An 18,954-nucleotide genomic window follows, 5' to 3' on the forward strand; every position below is an offset into this window, starting at 1 on the left:
TTCCTCAAAGCCATCCTGCTTTGTGAGGGCAACACAATGTGCTCTTAATTTAGGAAGCTCATAATATCTGGTAAAAGAGGCCGTGAAACACCATGTAAGCTTTCTTTTGTCACTTCGTTCCAAGAGTCCACAATTATGTAAATTGCATTCTTTATGTTGAATTGCTTCCAGAAGTCTTGCATTTTCACCCAGAACTGTTGCATTTTCACCCTCTGTTTCTGTTATCAATGTCTTAAATGTGCATCTTGTGTAATAGTGCTTAAAAGCAGCAATTACTCCTTGGTCAAGTGGCTGGATAAGAAATGTTAGTGTTAGGGGATAAAAACAAGATTTTTACTGTTTGGTGACAGTTCAGCAAGGGTTAGAGGGTGACTTGGTGCATTGTCCAAAACAATTAAAATCTTAAAACCCAAATTTTTTTCTTTTTGCAGTAGCTTCGAAACATCCTCAAACGCATCTAGTAGGTCAGTGAAGATCTGCCCTGTCATCCAACCTCTTCTGCTGTTCCTAAAGTAAACACTCAGGGTAATCCTTATGATCCCTTTTAATGCTTGTGGATTGGCTGCATGATAAACAACAGGCTTCAGTTTCAAGTTGCCACTTGCATTTGCTCCTAACAACAGTCAATCTATCCTTAGCAGCCTTGAAACCTGGAGCTTGTGCTTCCTCTCTTTGAGATATATGTTCATGATGGCATTTTTTTCTAATACAGTCCAGTTTCATCAAAGTTGAAGATTTGGTCAAGTGTATAGCCCTCTTCCTCAACTAATTTTTTTCAGTATCTGCGGAAATGCTTTTACTACTTCATATGCACTTGCAGCTTCACCTGATAATTCCACATTGTGGAAAGCGTGACATTTCCTGAAATTATTGAACCAGCCACTACTGGCAGTAAAGGGAGGTACTTCTTGAGGGTTTTCATTATTTCTGAGGTCTTCAAATATTGCCAATGCCTTTGCTTTTATCGTAAGCAAACTTGTTCCTGATCTCTTCTTTGTTTGATCTTCTATCCAAACAGATAAAAGACGTTCATCTCTTCCAATTCTTTATCTTGATCTAATTGATTTTGTTACACTTTGAGTTGTTCCTATGAAAGTTGCTTTTATTTTTTCTGCGTTCTTTCTAATTGTTCTCGGCATTCCCTCATTTAGGACTGAAGCATGCACAATATCGCATGTTCTTTCATTCCGCTCAGCGTTTCACAATTCCATATTTTTCTTCTATCGATATTGCTTTTATTTCTCTCTGAAGTATTTTCACCAAAACACTTCCTTTTCGCACTTTTTTCAAGTATTTTACTCATATTTGTGAGAATAGAGCACAAGTATAAAAAGAATAAAAACGAGGAGGCAAGCTTGATATACATAAATGCAAAGTGAACAAGTAGCAACTGAATGAACAATGCAGTAAAGGCAGAAACACACTATGCTCACATTTTACATGCTTACGTTTTACTAAAGCACATTTCTGGAGGTCACTACCATAAAACAATAAAAAAATTTTGCAGTTTCCTGTTTATTGGGGGTTCCTGCTAGTGGAGTCTGTTATAAATGGGTAGTAAAAGTTGATCTAATTACATTTGCGATAATACTGATAGCTGGAATTCTGTGGGTTTTTATTATGTGAAATGTTTCCCCTTCCAGGAAATCATAAAAAAACAAATAAATTTTCAGAATCTTCTCTTCATTCCTACTGTGCTGTGTTCTGTTGGGGTGATTCCACCGTGTTTGACTGCCATTTCTTGTAGGCGCCTCCGTAGCCAGGTGGGAAGGAGCAGCAGTGTGTAGCACACGCTTCTTGATTAGACCGGGGTTCGAGCCCGTCACCACCAAATATGGAGAATGCGGAAAGGTCATGGAATGACCACCGTATATCCCGGAGCAATATGGCCTTAGTTGCTAATGCTCCTAAAAACCAAATAACAAACAAACAAACAAACAGCCATTTCTTGTAAACACAAAGATGAATCGTGCATAAGTGAATTATGTTCGTGTTATATGCGACATCTTTCCCCTATTTATAAATTGTGTATGATTGAATTCGTGTAGTGTAAAAACGTGTTATACGAGGACTAACTGTACTCTGCATTTTGAAAATAATTCACTGATGTTTTCTCAGGAAAAGGGTGCTTCTGAATCATTTTCTAATGCTGATTTCAAAAATGACTTCTGCTTGTTTCCATCATGTCATTTCTTTCACGATTTTCTTCAAAAATCATGAAAGAAAATTTTTCACAAATTTTTATTAATTTCAACAGAACTTGTGCACTGAAATTATAATAAAATGCAACTTTTACCAGACATTTAAATACAAGTTGAAAACATTAAAAGGGGCAGTGTGGTAAAGTCCACTAAATACTCACCTCTCATTTTTAAAAACTTATCTACAGTAGGTCAAATTTTTGTTTCTTTGATTTTCTTGTAGATCCTCCTACTTTAGTCCCTCTTCAGCATCCAGCAACAGTCAGCCATCATGTTGTGACATTCCACCTCCCCTGGTATCTCATCTCCACATCTAACATTCTGGTGAAACCTCTTGACCTGCTCTTCAACTAACACTTCCTAGATTTTCTGGAAATAGATGTGGGAGTGTAAAAATTGTACCTTGACACTCATGTTGCAGCCCAGCTTCTTGAAGCTTGCCAGCATATTATTTAATTATATTCTTGTAGCCTGGACCCTTGTTGTTCCCCAAGAAGTTCTCAACAACAGACCTGAAGCTAATCCATGCCTGTTTTTCTCTTTTATTCATAGTTCCCTCAAAATCTTTGTCCCTCATCAGTTTGCAAATTTGAGGTCCAACAAAATTTACCTTGTTTTAGCTTCTCTTGTGTGATTGATGAGAATTTAGTACAAAATTTAGTTGAAGCAGGGACTGTCCTGAGGTAAAGCTTTCGCAAACTGTTGTGGAAGGAGGACCACTTTAGGGTCTGCCAATGGTTTATGAACTATGTTCCTTGATCCAGGCAAACTGCCTCTTTGGCCAGACCTTGATATCCCAGTATTTACTCCTTGCTCAACTATCCCACTCACACAGCAGAGATGGGGGAAACCCCTGGTGCTGTCAGACAACTAACACACTTTGTCTCACTCACACAAAAAGCAGGGCATTTTGCTTGTCTCCAGGCATGTAGATTTCAGTTTCATTTTCAGAAGCTTCACTTTCACTGCTCTCTGTTGCTACATTCTTCAATATAAGTGGAGGGCCTGGGATCAACAGGATATCTCCATATAGGACAGGTGGAATAATAGGATACAAATGGCCTTCTTACTCTTTGTATTGTATCCCTTTACATTAACTAAGGAAAAGTAATGGAAAAGTAAAGTTAGTGGACTTTACTTTATCATCACAGTGGTTTGTATCCCTGCCAAATCATGGGAATTGCAAATGGCATAGCCTTCTTTTTAACCATTTCTTCCCCCCCCCACAACCTCAGTGCTTCAACACAAGTTTGGCAAACTTTATGTGGAGCCCATTGTTTATCTTGGTCACTGAATTTTACTCCAAATATCCAAAATTCACATTTTTTACAAATTCAGTAATATCTTGTCTTTGTTTGAGGACTACATAACTTCCACAACTATAAAAAAATAAGTTTGGATTTCTCAAACACTTGATTGAAGGCATTTTACCAACTTTTCATCACAAGTTTGATATGATAACCTCAAAAATAAACTGAGCACATACTGATAAATACTGCTGCATGGAGCTCTCAAGATCAAGTAAAAAATGACTGAAGGCACTGTTGCCAACGGGTGAAGCTTTAGTTTACAAATTTCCAGCACTTACTCCTACCTTAATACATTCAATTATACAACTCATGACATCAACTTAAGTGATTTTGTAAAAAAATGGTACATGACAGAAAAACAAATACCATTTCTGAAATAGCATAAAAAACTGAGTTAAAACCAGCTATTAGTTTACAAACATAAAAAACCATGCAGAGTGGTGAAATACTATTTCTTTGAGTACCTATTTTAAGATTACATACATTTTAAACATAAAATAAGAATAAAAACCTCTAATAAAAAGTGTGCATGCATGCACTACCTTACCAAAAAACTTTGAATATCATGTTTGGAAAAACACTGGTAAACAAACAAATTAATAAACCATCGACACCTTTGGTCCAAGTAACCACACTTATCAGTCATGGTATATTTTAAGCCCGTTCCTGGTAGCAACAAGGATTGCATCCTTTGGTACAGTCACTAAATCACTTGTAAAAGAGCACGTTGGCTGCACCCTGATTTGGCTTTCCATTTCATCACAAAAATTTGGGTCTGGGCTCTGGATTGGCCAGGCAGATTGCTGGACTTAATTTTCCTCAAACTGAACTTTTATGAGTTCACTGCTTACTACGTGGGATGGAGCATTAGCATGCTGCAACGTGGAGAGTGCATTTCCATGGAACTGCCAGAGTGCAGACACCACTTTACAGACAGTTGGCAATGGAACATTCAGTTATGTAGCAGTCGCTCTGTAACTGTTGTTGTTATTTGGTTTTTAGGAGCATTAGCAACTAAGGCCATATTGTTCCGGGGATATGTGGTGATAATTTCCTGACCTTTCCGCAATCTCCGTATTTGGTGGTCACGGGCTCAAACCCCGGTCTAATCAAGAAGTGTGTGTTACCACTGCTGCTCCTGGCTACGGAGGCATGCTCTGTAACTAGTGGGAAACAATGCCCCAGGCCTAAATGATGAAAACTGTAAAGAAATGGCATGCAGAGCATTCCAGTGACACCAAACCTGTCATGTTCACCAAGCATGAATGCAGATAATCCTACATAGAATAGATGTAAGATCATCTGTAATAGCATATCCAAGCCATTTTTGAACAGCAATGGGATACTTGTGCATGCTAAAATAAATTGATGCCACGTAGGACTGCTGATGTTATTTAAAATAGACCTATGTACTATTATGTACATTTTCTAAATTTTCTAATATTTTGATAGAGCTGTGTATAAAAATAACAATAAAAGAAAAATAAGACTCTTTTGACTAGATAGCAATCTCATAATTTTAGTATTTAGTTGGGAGAATAAATATTTTTATAAATTTTTGGTTTCACTTCATTACTGTCATACAGTTCCCCCTCCCCACCCTAGAATATAATAAAGGAACAAAAAGGAGTGTTCAATAAAAAGCATAATTATCTATTGAACTGTTTCACTTAAGCACAGGAGAAAATTATTCTTACAGTATAAAACCATTCTGTTCAAGAAACATTTCTCTAGTTTGCATTTGAAAAATTACTGAGTAAGGTCAGAATTAGCCATCACATAAGTGTGAAAATACACACATCACTTGGTCAGAACTAAAAACATAGAATACACACCAGTGCACAGCAGAAAATGCTCATGGAGCTGAGATGAATAAACAGCACGTGCATCTCAAAGGTCAGTCACACCTAAAAGCCTGAAACACGACTGTTCTGAATGGAGTTCTTATTGAAATTTTGTTCTTCTGGTCAAAAATATCATTGCAAAAATGATATATGATATTTTATAGAAATAATAGCATTTTTTTATTTAATGAATTAAGTTTCGATTATTTATAATGCTTATAACTAATATAACCAAACCCATCCCACTCAACTTGTTTGCTCACTGTGCTGACTAAGCTGTCCTCTGTGACAGCTTAGTCAGCACAATATATTGTTATCTTCCATTCCTTTGGAGAGGTCTGGGTTTGATTTCTGTCAACAACTGGAGGAATTTCTAGTCCTCTTCATTTTAAGGCTGTAGTTAGCCAATCTCTGGTAAGGGAGTAGGGATTTTTCTACCAAGCTGTTCTGGTTATTTTTTTCAGCTTGCATTAATGCTAATCACTTCATAAACACTCACCTATCCACACATACCAATATGAGTGAAAAGTTCCAGTACAGTTAAAATAATAATTTCAATCTGTTGTCCTTCCACACGTTTTTTAATGCTAATGCATTCTAAACCATTCTGTTCAACAAAGGATTTTTTTCTAATTTTTATAAAATAATTTGAGAAATTGGTGAGGGTAAAGAAAGCCAACACGAGAAATGTCTGATAACTCACGTGGAAAAATTAGTTTCCCGATACAGCACCCTAGTGCTGCTCACTCAGTAAACAGACAGTAGGAGTTATCGGTCTGGAGCAAAGTAGAGAACAGGTAGGTGTGGCAAACAATGTGCTGATTGGTGCGTGAAAACAACACACAATAACACCAGTTTCCTATCACTTTAGTAGTACTACTGGTAACTTGCCCCAATGAATGCTTTCCATAATGGTGAAAAAAGGTCAGGTTACCTCCACTTGAATCCCATGGAGGTTAAACCCCTCCCAAAATGGAGGGGGTAACATAACCTTTCTTCTTTAGAATCATGGGTGGCTTAGTGCATAAATTATTTATTAACAAAATATTAATTTTTTATTATTGTACTTTTTTTAAAGACACTCATGCGGATACGTTAGCATTAATAGAGGCATATGATACAAGAAAGCAAGCTTATGCAGCATCAGCCAAAAAAAAAAAAACCCACCCATTTCACCCCTCCATTGATTCAAAATACCTGTCCAGCTGAGCCTTAAATTTATTTAGACTATCAACTTCCACAACAAAAGATGGAAGTCTGATCCCCCAACCAACTACCCGCTGGCTAAAGGCAAATTTCCGCACATCGATCCTACATCTGTCTTTCCTCAATCTGAATTTATGCCCTCTCAGGCCGACTGGGTAAAGCACCTGCCTGGCAACCCAAAGGTCGCGGGTTCGAATCCCGCCTCGGGCTTGGATCAAAGTACTGCAAAAAAACCTTGGGAGGTGCACTATGGCCACAGAAGCCGATGCACCAATAACTACCAAAAAAAAAAAAAAAAAAAGAGCCCTCTCAGGTGATTATTCTGAGCAAGAGGAAGAATCCCATTGGCATTGAGCATGCTCGAACCATTAAGGTTTTATACTATCAGATCACCTTGCCGGTGCCTAGTCTCCAGACACTGTAATTTTCAAAACTTAAGCCTTTCTTCTTAAGAGCAACCCGTTGTTTCATTCACTAATCTTGTTGCCCTTCTCTGTACTCGTTCCAGCAGCTCTACATCCTTCTTGAAATTAGGCCTCCAGACCTGTATACAGCACTCAAGGTGTGGCCTGACCATTGCCTTATACAAGGGAATAATCACCTCCTTATCCCTGCTAAAACAATTCCTGTATATCATTGACAAGACACCATGTGAGCTACCTCTTGCAGCCCGTCTGTACTGCTCAGAGAACTTCATATCTGCCTGCACAATTATCCCCAGATCCTTTTCATTCTCTACCAATGTCAGTGTAGTACCACAGAGTTGATACATTGCTCTGGGGTTGCTGTTTCCCATATGTAGTACTTTACATTTGTCAATGTTAAACTTCATTTGCCACCTCTCAGCTCATCTGCTCAACCTTTCCAGATCCTGCTGCAGCAGCATAGCATCAGTAGTGTCCCCTTAACAACCCTGCCAACCTTTGTATCATCTGCAAACTTGGACATTAAGCTTGGTATGCTTGATATACCATCATCAATATCATTAATAAATACAGAAAACAATAATGGACCTAACACTGAACCCCGAGGGACTCCACTAATAACATTAGTCCACGACGAGCAGTGTCCATTGATTACCACTCTGTCTTCTCCCCCTCAGCCACCCCTTTATCCACAGCAGCAATTTGCCTCCAATGCCACACTGTTCCAATTTGTGCAGCAGTCTTCCATGTGCAACAGTATCAAAAGCCTTTCTAAGATCCAAATATATAATATCAAAGTTATTTCCTGCATTCAGTTCTTGTGTGACTGCATCGTAGTATCCAATCAAATTGGTCAGGCAAGGCTTTCCCTTAACAAAACCATGCTGTGTCCGAGCTATAACTGAAGTCTTGTCTAGATGATCCTGCAGTGCTTCTTTAACCAGTGCCTCCATTAATTTTCCTGGAACAGAAGTTAAACTCACAGGTTACTTACTTGTGTCAGCCTTTGATCCTCCTTTGTGAATTTGGGTCACATTTGCACATCTCCAGTCCATGGGTACCTCCCCTGAGTCCAAAGAAGCTCTCATAATTATGGCTAAGGGTTTGCTTACTTCCTTTGCTGCCTCCTTTAATATAACGGGATAGATCCCACCCACCCAGGTGCCTTTTTTATGTTTATCATAACGTCAATCAACACTTTAATAGCTATTCACTTTATATATATATATAAAGAATCTTTCTTTCTTTTCCTATTATTTCCTAACCTACCATTTAAGGTCAAGTTACAAAATTTTACGAAAAATAAAGAAACCTTTTCCTTTTTTTTGTAACCAAACCTAAATCAACAATATAGTAAAAATGAACTCCAAAAATCTGCTTTTAATAATGAGAAAAAAACATAATGAAGAACATAAAAATGAACGGATCGAAACTTCTATTAATTTAGTTTTCATCAAAAAATCAACCAATGTTTTATTTTCCTTACAACTTTCTTCCATCTTTAAAAGATTCATTGCTGCTGTTACCTGTTAACCGTTCATCACAAAACTATTATGCACTGTTCTCTACTTATAAATACACATAATGCCAACCAATAGCTACACAGTAGCTTGTCTGTTATGCCTACCTGTCAATCAATATATCCTTCTCGATTATGGTTCCAGACCGATAACACATATCAGTCTGTTTACTGAGCGAGCAGTGCTCGAGTCAGGTGTCGGGAAACTAATTTTCCACGTACGTTATCTGACGTTTCTCGTCGTTCTTGTGTTTGCTTTCTTTACCTTAGCCGAGGCGCCTCCGTAGCCAGGTGGGCAGGAGAAGCAGTGCGTAGCACACGCTTCTTGATTAGACCGGGGTTTGAGCCCATGACCACCAAATACAAAGGATACTGAAAGGTCAGGGAATGACCACTGCATATCCCCTGAGAATTATGGCCTTTGTTACTAATGCTTCTAAAAAAAAAAAAAAACCTTAGCCAAGAAATCTATCAAATACGATCAGAAATGACCATCACGTACCTGTGAAAATACACACGTAACTTGGTACAATAGAGGTTATGTGGCTGCACGTGAATAGCTTCCATTTTTTCCCTCATAGTTAATATAAATCACTAAAGTTTTCATATATATATATATATATATATATATATATATTTTTTTTTTTTCTCATATTGTGAATACCTTCATGAGTTGCCATGATATTGTACTACTTCGAATAAGTAACGCTTTACCACAGGAGAAGACTATTGTTACTTATTCTCAGCGGATACCACCATCCAGACGGCACTGTTTCAGGGCTATTTGGCCCTTCTTCTGGGTGGTGGTATCCGCTGAGAATAAGTAACAATAGTCTTCTCCTGTGGTAAAGCGTTACTTATTCGAAGTAGTACAATATCATGGAAACGCATTGTGAAGGTATTCACAATATGAGATTTAACTAAAATAATACCATTTTTGCTAATTCAGAGCCGTGTTAATATGATGTGTTTGCACTAACTTGTATGTTGTCTAATTCTCTCGCAGCCTGAGGCTAAATTAAGCCTTTAAAGTGTTTCAGTCTAAAAAAGTACTGCATTAAATTTAAAAGTATAAAATGAAGTACAGGCAGTTCTTGCTTTACGAGTTCCCGGGTTTACGAGTTTTTTTTCCCCCCAAGTATCAACAGAATTGAAAATATGAATATTAATTGCAAAAAGTGAATGTTTAAACATTCATAAATACCGCATCCAAACCACGTGCGTAGCTATACAATACATACCCCACTTTACGATATTAATCAGTTCCAAAGACACCATTGTATCGTGAAAATATCGTAATGTGAACCCATTAACACATTGTTTTTTGGTAATTTGTTTTAACATCTCGGAAGTTGAAATTTTCACTGTATAACTAAGCTATTTATCTCTCTAAAATTTCATTTTTAAGATCATATGACCTTAAGGCAGTGGTTTCAACCGTGGTGCCGCAACAACATTCCAGGGGTGCCATGTAATTTGGGTTTAAGTTACTTAAACTTATTATTTTTTAAATTTATATGTTTATTTCGTTATAAAAAGGTGTACAGTATCTTTTTAATTTTGTGGTGATCAATAATTGATGTTTACTTAGTACCTCTATATAAAGAATAAAATTATTATATACTGGATATTTAATTTGTATTATGAGATATAATTATATTATTGTAATAGCTATCATATAACATATATTTTTAATATCTAACAGGCAGAAAATTGAGTAGGAGTGCTGCAAAATAAAATAAATGACTTTAGGGGTGCTGTTACTAAAAAAAGGGTGAAAACCACTGCCTTAAGACCATATAAAAGGTCGTGAGTGTGGTTTGTAAACTGTATTAGTTACCAATTCAAATCATTAAAATGCACTACACTTTCATCGTTATCATATGTTCCATTATAAGAATCAATTATGAACGCTTTTGTGATATTTTTCTAAAGCATGTTTCTGGAGGTCACTACCATAAAACAAAAACAATTTGCACTTTCCAGTTTATTGAGTTTTTCTGTTAATGCATCTGATTATAAACCGGTAGTAAACTCTATCTTATTGCATTTGCGATAATACCGATAGCTGGAATACTGTGGGTTTTTATGTTATGGTGAAATGTGTTTTCAAATTTTCAAGAAGAAATTTTCAAAATCTTCTCTTCATTCCTTTTTTTTTTTTAAAGCTTCGTAGACTTCTTACTCCATGCAAATCGTGTTAGTTTCAATTTATGTGTGCCGTTAAAAAATGCATATGCAATTGTGAAATTTATAATTAAAAGAGAAGATTATCTTGGAAACAAATGCCCCTTGAAGCATTTCTGAAGAACACAAATCCTTATGCAACAAACAGAGTGCCAAGCCAATAATCAATGATCACCGAGTGTGCATTTAGTCGATGATGATGAAGAATAAACATTCTTTAACATTTGTAAATCATAAATAATTTCTCTATTATTATAATTTGCTTGATTTTACAGGCTACATTTTCATTTCTTTGGATAAATCAATCATTGTTTAAATTAAACTAATTAGCTAACTAATTTCACTGTTGATAATGTAACCCCTATTTTTAACATTATGGCTATGGGAAATTTACGAGTTTCCCCGCTTTACGAGCGTGCGCTAGGAACGAACTAACTCGTAAAGTTGAGAACTACCTGTACATTAATTTTGGAGAGAGGGGTTATTATTCCAATCTAACTTAATAAAAAAAAAAATTTTTAAAAATACTGCATTGCTTAAGGGTTTTTTTTTTTTTTTTAAGTACCTTTTTTTAAGTACCTTAACATTAGGCCTGATGTAGCCAAGTGGTCATGAGAACGAGTGCAGTAGCACATGCTCTTTGAGTGGACTGGGGTTCAAGCCCATGACTGCTAAATACGATTAACATTTGTATAGTAAACTTCACTGATTTGGTGGTCGTACCAGAGTATAAACAAGAACAATATATTTTAAAAAAAATTGAAGTGTTGATCCCCCATAGTGTTGTTTTTTTTTTTTTTATATGGAGTGGAGCCGAGGTTTTACTGTAATCTACACTTTTAAAACTGTTTCTAAGGAGCAAAATTAAATGACATACAGCTTTTGCTTTTACATTCATAGCTCTTGTTGACCAATTCAGACTACAACAAAAGTACAACAAAAATTATTCTTCTGATATCTGCTAGATTCATGATAATATTTTTTTTTCTATTTTAACTGCTATAACTGAAATAATCCACTTTCAAATAAAACCACCTTATAACAAATCTATAACTTCAACATTCAACTGCTAACAATTGAAACAGTTTTATTTGGCTTTTCCTGAAGTTAGTTTTATAACTGGTAAAAATAGTAAAATTAACCATTTATACAATGCCAGAAGCAGTATTTACAATGTTTCATCCATTTAACACATTTCTGATATATAGAATGTCTGCTTAAAACAGGGAACTTCTTTTGAAAGAGAGAGATTTTCTGGAAAGAAGCCCAGAGTTATGATCATTATATGAAGAATTTTTCCTTACAGTTTCAACATTGATATGATTTAATGTATTATAAATGGTAAATGCTGGGAAAAAAAAAAAAAAAAGCCTGTAAGAAGCTTAAGAGATAAAACAATAGGGTGAAGCCAGATTCAGATCATTAACAATTAGTTAAAGAACTAATACTACTAAATGACACACACACAAAATTCTTAACTCTTAACCTGGTAGTGGTGGTGCCCCAGGTAGTAAAGACAGTGTGGCTGGGCACCTGAAAGTTAACCATTTTCTTTACTTATTGTAAAACTTTTTTTTTTTTAATTCCGCTTAAAACAATGCCAATATTTCATCCTTTTTTAGTCAATTACAATACTTATTGTATGTCGATTGCAATACTAATTGTTTTAAAAACATTAAAATTTAAAAAAATTTGCTAAAAACTGCAAAAAAACAAACAAAATATCAATCTGTCTTTTCCATTTTGCAATTTAAAAGACCATTAAGTGCGTGAAATTTCAAACTATGTGAATATATTTCTTATTATGTATATTCAATACTTCCATTTTCAGGCTTATTTCAAATTTTATGAAGGATATAGATCTGCTGGAACAAGTGCAGAGAAGGGTAATGAGATTGGTGAGGGGAACAAAAGGATGGTCTTACCAAGGAAGGCTTCAGTTCTGCAAATTGCAGCATTTGGAGACTAGGCACCTGTACGGTGATCTGATTGAGGTGTTTAAGGCTTTGAATGGATTGAGTAAAGCTCAATGCTAGTGGTCTTCCTTCCTCTTGCTCAGACTATGCATGAGAGGGCATAAATCCAAACTGAAAAAAGGATAGTTGCAAGACAGATGTCTGAAAGTTTGCCTTCAGTGAGTGGGAGGTTGATTGTTGGAACAAAGTTCCATCTGCTGTTTGTTATAAAAGTGGTTAGTTTAAATAAATTCAAGGAAGAACTAAAAACTATTGAGGGGGGGGGGAGAAGGATGGTGATGTGGGATGGTTTTTTTTTTTTTTTTTTGGCCCATGCTTTAAGCTTTCTTTCTTGCACCATTTTCCACTACTAATACTAATTTGGTGCTTTTCAAAACAGGCAAAATTTGAAACTATACATGCTGCTTCCTGCAGACCAGCGACCATTTTGATTGAATACCAGATTTTGTGTAATTGTCTTTATGCTGCAAAAAAAAATTTTTTTCAAAACAACTAGGGTAGGACAGTTTATTGGCCCAGCAGGAGAGGAAAAACAAGTAATCAGAAAAATGAAATAAACACTGCATATGTGTTTGTTCGGTACCATGCCATTCTTCATGCAAAATCCAAATAGTTGCAAAAACAGTGGTGGGCACCCAGCAAGTTCTCACAACCAATTTCTATATGAAACTCTAAGAAAATCACTTCAGAAACTATTACAGTAAACGTTTGACTACAATTAGGAAGGTGCCGACCGGGCTAGCCAGGTGGGTAAAGCACCTGCCTGGCAACCCAAAGGTCGCGGGTTCGAATCCCGCCTCGGGCTTGGATCAAAGTACTGCATAAACCTTGGGAGGTGCATTATGGCCACAGAAGCCGATGCGCCAACAACTACCAAAAAAAAAAAAAAAAAAAAAAAAAAAAATTAGGAAGGTAGAAATTTCAGAATTTTAATTAATAGTTAATTAGGAAATGTTATTTGAGGAGCACCTGTAAGGTGCCCCACCAACACTACCAGGTTAAATGTGCAATAGTTTTAACATTTCATTTGTCTTATATCAAACGGTACGTGATCACATGTATAACATATCTGCTATATTTGATTCTCTTACTATTATCAAAAATATTTGTGACTTATATAAACAGATTTTCCCAAAAGAAATATATCTAAATACAAATTCAAATTAACTTTTTACCTTTAGAAAATATTATTAAATACAGTTTTTAATATACATTTTTAAATGTGACAGGTTAATAAAGATCAAAACAATCAAAAATTTTTGGTACATAATATAGTTACTATGCAATTTATATATTTTGTGCTACAACCCTTTATAGCAAGGAATAAACTTGAACATTTGAATCAGATAATTATGAAAAATGTTGATAAATCCCAAATAGTTTATTTTCTCTTTTCTCTAAATGCAACAGTTCCCAACATGTGGAAAAAAAACTGGCATTTAGCCTATTAAAAATTGATTTTAAGAGAAAGAAGTCCCCCCCCCCAACAGTGTTCAGGTTAAGGGGGAGGGAGAAAACAACCTGTGATAATGGTAAAGTATATAAAACATTATTTTCTATTCTCTAAATCAAATCTGTTTTAAACACTACATTGAAAAGCCTCAAAAATTATAGGAAACAGTTTGAATTTATAGAATCCAGTTTATTAGAGTTCTTTCCACTATAGAGAACTAATATTGTTGAGAATTGGTGAATTCTTTATAATATAGAGAATTCATCAATTCTCTACAATATTACTTTCCTTAAAACCACATTTCTTATAAAAGCTACATTAATTAGCACCTTTCACTGTTACTAGACAAAATCCAAAGGTCTTCACCTCTGGCTAACAGTTGGAACAGCTATGTATCTGTTGTATGCTGGATAAAGAGCAATTTTTTTTTTTTTTTTTTATAAGTGCATAACTTTAAAATTAACTTTAGAACTGCATAACTGATTAGAATCTATATTCTGGGTTAAATATAATAAGTATATTATTGATAATCCATTTAAATTATTGCAACGAATGCTCTGCACAGTTAAAACTGTGCTTTAATTAGCATATGGAGCATTTTGCTACTGCCACACTATAATTATGAAGCAACCGACTTGAAATTTTTGTCATATATAGTATAACTGACAAAAGGTCTGCTTTTATATGTATTGATTTTGAAAAACAGAATAAAATGGCACAGATTTCTGCAGTATTATAATACATAGTAACCGTTCTGAAAGCATGGCAGTTTTGACTATAAAGGCATAATCCACAAATCACAAGATGTAAGAAAATGATTTCACCCCCCTCCTCCCATTTATTCAATAATAATTTACAACAATCTAAATGTACAATAATCTAAAACTAGATTTATTCATTTGAAATAATGCAACATGGAATTATTTTTAATAAATACAACATTTGAAGCATCAACATTCATTCCTTAAATATTGATATTTGAACATTAAAACAAGCTACAGTTGCCGCAAGTAACCAGATTGAAAAATAAATTTGTTAGTTGAGAATTTCAACAATGACAACATAACTTTATGATACATTTCATATTTAAGGATTTATTTAGACATGTCAGCTTTTGCTGGAGCAATCTAAATATTTATTTTACTTACATACTGGAATTTCAGCTCAGTACAGAACTGCCCACAAGGTTTAAATTATTTTAAGATGCAGCTTCATCACTCAAAAAAATCAACAGAACAACTACAATATTCTGACAGTTTAGGCACTATAGAAAAGACTGCAATATAGGTTGAGATGAACGAAACTGCAGTGGTTGTAAGTGGCCAAAGGAAATAGTTACGTTGCTGCAAATAGCCATACAAACTGGACCATGCATCTCTATTCTGTGCAGGTCTTGGCACTTGCCCCTTAGTTCTTCCAAAGTATATGGGAATTCTAATCCCTTAATGACTCCAATATAATCTGGATCTTCAGGATATAATTCATCTCCTGTCAAAAAATAAAAAAAGTTTCAAAACTGCCTATGTAGCATTAATATTTGAACCTCATTTTGATTACTGTTTTAATTTTAGGAAATTTCCAATATAATTTAAAATATCCAAAACTAATCACAGGAGGGGGAACTTTTAAAAGTTTTAGTTTTAGCGGTTTCCAAAAATTATATATTAATTTTTAAATGATAAATTTTCAAACTGCTGTGTGGGGGAGAAAAAAAAAAAAAAAAACACAAGCAATTTATGTTAATTTTGAATGTTAAAACTTTGTAGTAGTAGTAAAGGCAAACGAAAGAAAGCATATCATCAGCCAAAAGAAAAAAAAATAAAGTGTTTAAGGCTTTGAATGAAATGAGTAAGCTCAATGTTCATAGTACCTTTTCTCTTTCTCACACTGGCGACTCCGTAGCCAGGTGGGAAGGAGCAGCAGTGCATAGCACACGCTTCTTGATTAGACCGGGGTTCGAGCCCCTCACCACCAAATATGGAGGATGCGGAAAGGTCAGGGAATGACCACCGCATATCCCGGAGCAATATGGCCTTAGCTGCTAATGCTCCTAAAAACCAAAACAACACACAACACAACACTTTCTCACACTACATACGAGTGGATATAAAATCAAATTGAGGATGGATGATTTCAGGATAGAGGTGAAAATTTTGCCTTCTGCCTGCTGGAACAAACTTCCATTTGATGTTGTTGTACAGCTGAGTAGTCTTAATAAATTCAAGGAAGAATTGGACAAACCATTAGAGAGGAAGGACAGGTGATATTGGGAAGTGCTGTTTTGGCTGATGCTGTATAAGCTTGCTTTCTTGTACCATTTGCCACTATTAATACTAATTGTATAATTTATTCAGAAATGTAGTTCATAATTTGAAAATTATAGCAAAGCGAAAAAATATATATTGCATATATATATATTTTTAAATTCAACTATATTAATACCTGGTAATAAAGCTAAGGCTCCATCACTAGCAGTGGCAATAATGGGTAACCATCGTTCACATCCTTTTGTATTTCGTTTTTTTGCAAACTCTTTCAACTGATGGAATGAATTCAGATGAATTAAGCGGGATAGTTCATAAACTTGTGGACCTGGCAGGAAAACTTCACCTGATGAATTATCTTCCAACATGGAATGAGGTGTACACCACTACAAAATAAATTAAACTGTTTTTTAAGATAAAAGTAAAATTGGAATTAATAATTTGGGTCATCATTCTCTCACCTATGCATTAGCAAGAATTAAAAACAAAACAGATATACATCTATTAAATTTGGGGGAGGGGGAAGCAGGATGCTTAAGCTCACTCACTTGGCTTTTGGTTCCATACTAATGTTATGGGGAAAAAGCCTAGTGAGTGATTTGAGCTGCCTTTTGTTTTTATACTGCTATAGTCAGAGGAGAAGTATCATCAAAACAGATAACATGATTTTAATCTCTAATATGACAGATTTCCTCAACAACAGAAAACAACTATGATATACATTATACTACTAATAAGAGCAGCAGAGATAAGGTGCATTAAAAAAAGTGCTCAGTTTTTCTGAAATTAACAGCTGTTAAAATTTCTAATTACTTTCTATGATATTCAAACTCAAAGCTATGTCAGTCAACATTTTTCTGCTATAATATTTTTTGTATTTTTTTTTTTCCTCTCCAGCACAGTTTTGAGGGAATAGGATTCCACATTACAAGTTTTTCTGGTTTTTCACCCTGTAAAGTGTGCAAAACCAAAAGTCCATGAATATATACATTAAATGATAGACAAAATGAAACACCATGCTATAGAAACCAGTACATTACTGGCCAAATTAGTTTATTCACTAAAAAAAATTCCAGAAATCCCAAAGGGATCAACCTCTTTGGGATTTCTAATGAAGGCAGAGAGGAATTGGCAAACAAACCATGTCAAGTTAATAATTTAAATCTGATATTTATTATAAAGCTTAAATTTTCATTTAGATGTGCTGTTTTTGCCATGGAATCGATGAAAAAAAAAAAAAAAAAAAAGAAATAAGAGTATACCAAAAATTTTGTTCCTATAAATATTACTGAAAATTATCTCAAAGATCATTTTCAGTAATTACCTCTACTTTTCAAATAAGTTCTTCTACACTTAATATACAGAAGTAGTAATTTGTGTTTTATTTTACTTTCAGTATGAACTTTAAAATGCAGTACTAACAGAATTGGCAACATGATGTAAGGAAGCCAACAGTATTAAAGCATCAGTTAAAAAGGGGGGGAAAAATTATCTGCACATTCCTGTAATGTTCAAACTATTTTTAAACTTATTCAAACTACCCATCCTATAACATCAGGTGGAAATTTATTGAAGAAAACAAATCACTGTTTTGCTAAATATAAATTTACAAACATCTGTTCTGCTACTCTCCTTTTTTAATTAAAATTTTTGTCTTATCAAAAATGCCTTCAGGATATTTATTACAGAACTCCAGTCTTTCTTGGTAAGAATATCCTTTTGTGTTCCCAACTAATTTTGTTGCTCTTCTCTTCTCTCTTTTCAACAGATCTATATCTCTCTTAAAATGAGCTGTCCAAACCTGTATCTGGCCTAATCATTAATTTATACAATGGGATAATCACCTCTTTGTCCCTGTTGAACAAGTTCCATTGACACTGATATACCACTGATAGAATCCAATGAGTGGTTCTAGCAGCCTGTTTGCATCGCTCAGAGAACTTCATATTGGACTGTACAATTATCCCCTGGACCTTTTTCCTTAACTACCTTCAGATTGGTGCTACTCAAATGGAATGCTATTCCAAGATTACTGCTATCCAAATGTACCCTGCAGCAATAGCACTAGACTTGTAAGACCTGCAAGGTCTAACTCAAAAATAACAAGCCCACATTATTGGGTGAAGGAAATAAAATCTGTGATGTTCTGTGACCTTCCTAAATATAGGCAAATTTTTACTTTTTTTTTAAATTATTATTATTATCATTTTCCCAGAGTTCAGCTTGAAAAGACCTGTCAGGTCTAGCACTACCACATCTGTTATGAGTTATTTTGTAATAGCATGGGAATCACATTTGCTCACTACAAAATATTTCTCGTGTTTCTTGCTAGATGCTTCCTCTTACTTTTCATCCAGCTTTAGAAATATTTAGTCTTGAAGTAATATAATACTTTTTATGCAAAATAATATGAAAACACACTATTTACTCGAAGCTGTTGTCTGTATAAAAGTTTCTTTATAACCTTGTTTCAGAGTGTGCCAAATGCATTTCATTGCATTTCAGTGATTTCTATCCAAATGGGTTGATGTCTTTCACTAAGATACTGCTTTTTTTTTTTTCTTTTTTT

At 34.9% G+C, this 18,954-nt stretch overlaps 1 protein-coding gene across 2 annotated transcripts in view; it reads right to left on the reverse strand.

Annotated features, from left to right (window-relative positions):
* Positions 1 to 13,902: 13,902 nt before the first annotated feature.
* Positions 13,903 to 18,954, reverse strand: part of LOC150082874 (acyl-coenzyme A diphosphatase NUDT19-like) — a 38,545-nt gene continuing 33,493 nt past the window's right edge. For both annotated transcript variants that reach the window (XM_090377642.1, XM_090377641.1), the window contains exons 3-4: positions 16,564 to 16,771; positions 13,903 to 15,609 (exon numbers count right to left, since the gene is read on the reverse strand). In XM_090377642.1, coding sequence (XP_090233768.1) covers positions 15,386 to 15,609; positions 16,564 to 16,771 — 432 coding nt within the window. In that variant the 3' untranslated portion in view covers positions 13,903 to 15,385. The remainder of the gene's footprint in view (positions 15,610 to 16,563; positions 16,772 to 18,954) is intronic.

The sequence above is a fragment of the Mastigoproctus giganteus genome, chromosome 7 (assembly GCF_048544385.1).
Source record: "Mastigoproctus giganteus isolate SK-2022 chromosome 7, ASM4854438v1, whole genome shotgun sequence".
Classification (NCBI taxonomy): Eukaryota; Metazoa; Arthropoda; class Arachnida; order Uropygi; family Thelyphonidae; genus Mastigoproctus; species Mastigoproctus giganteus.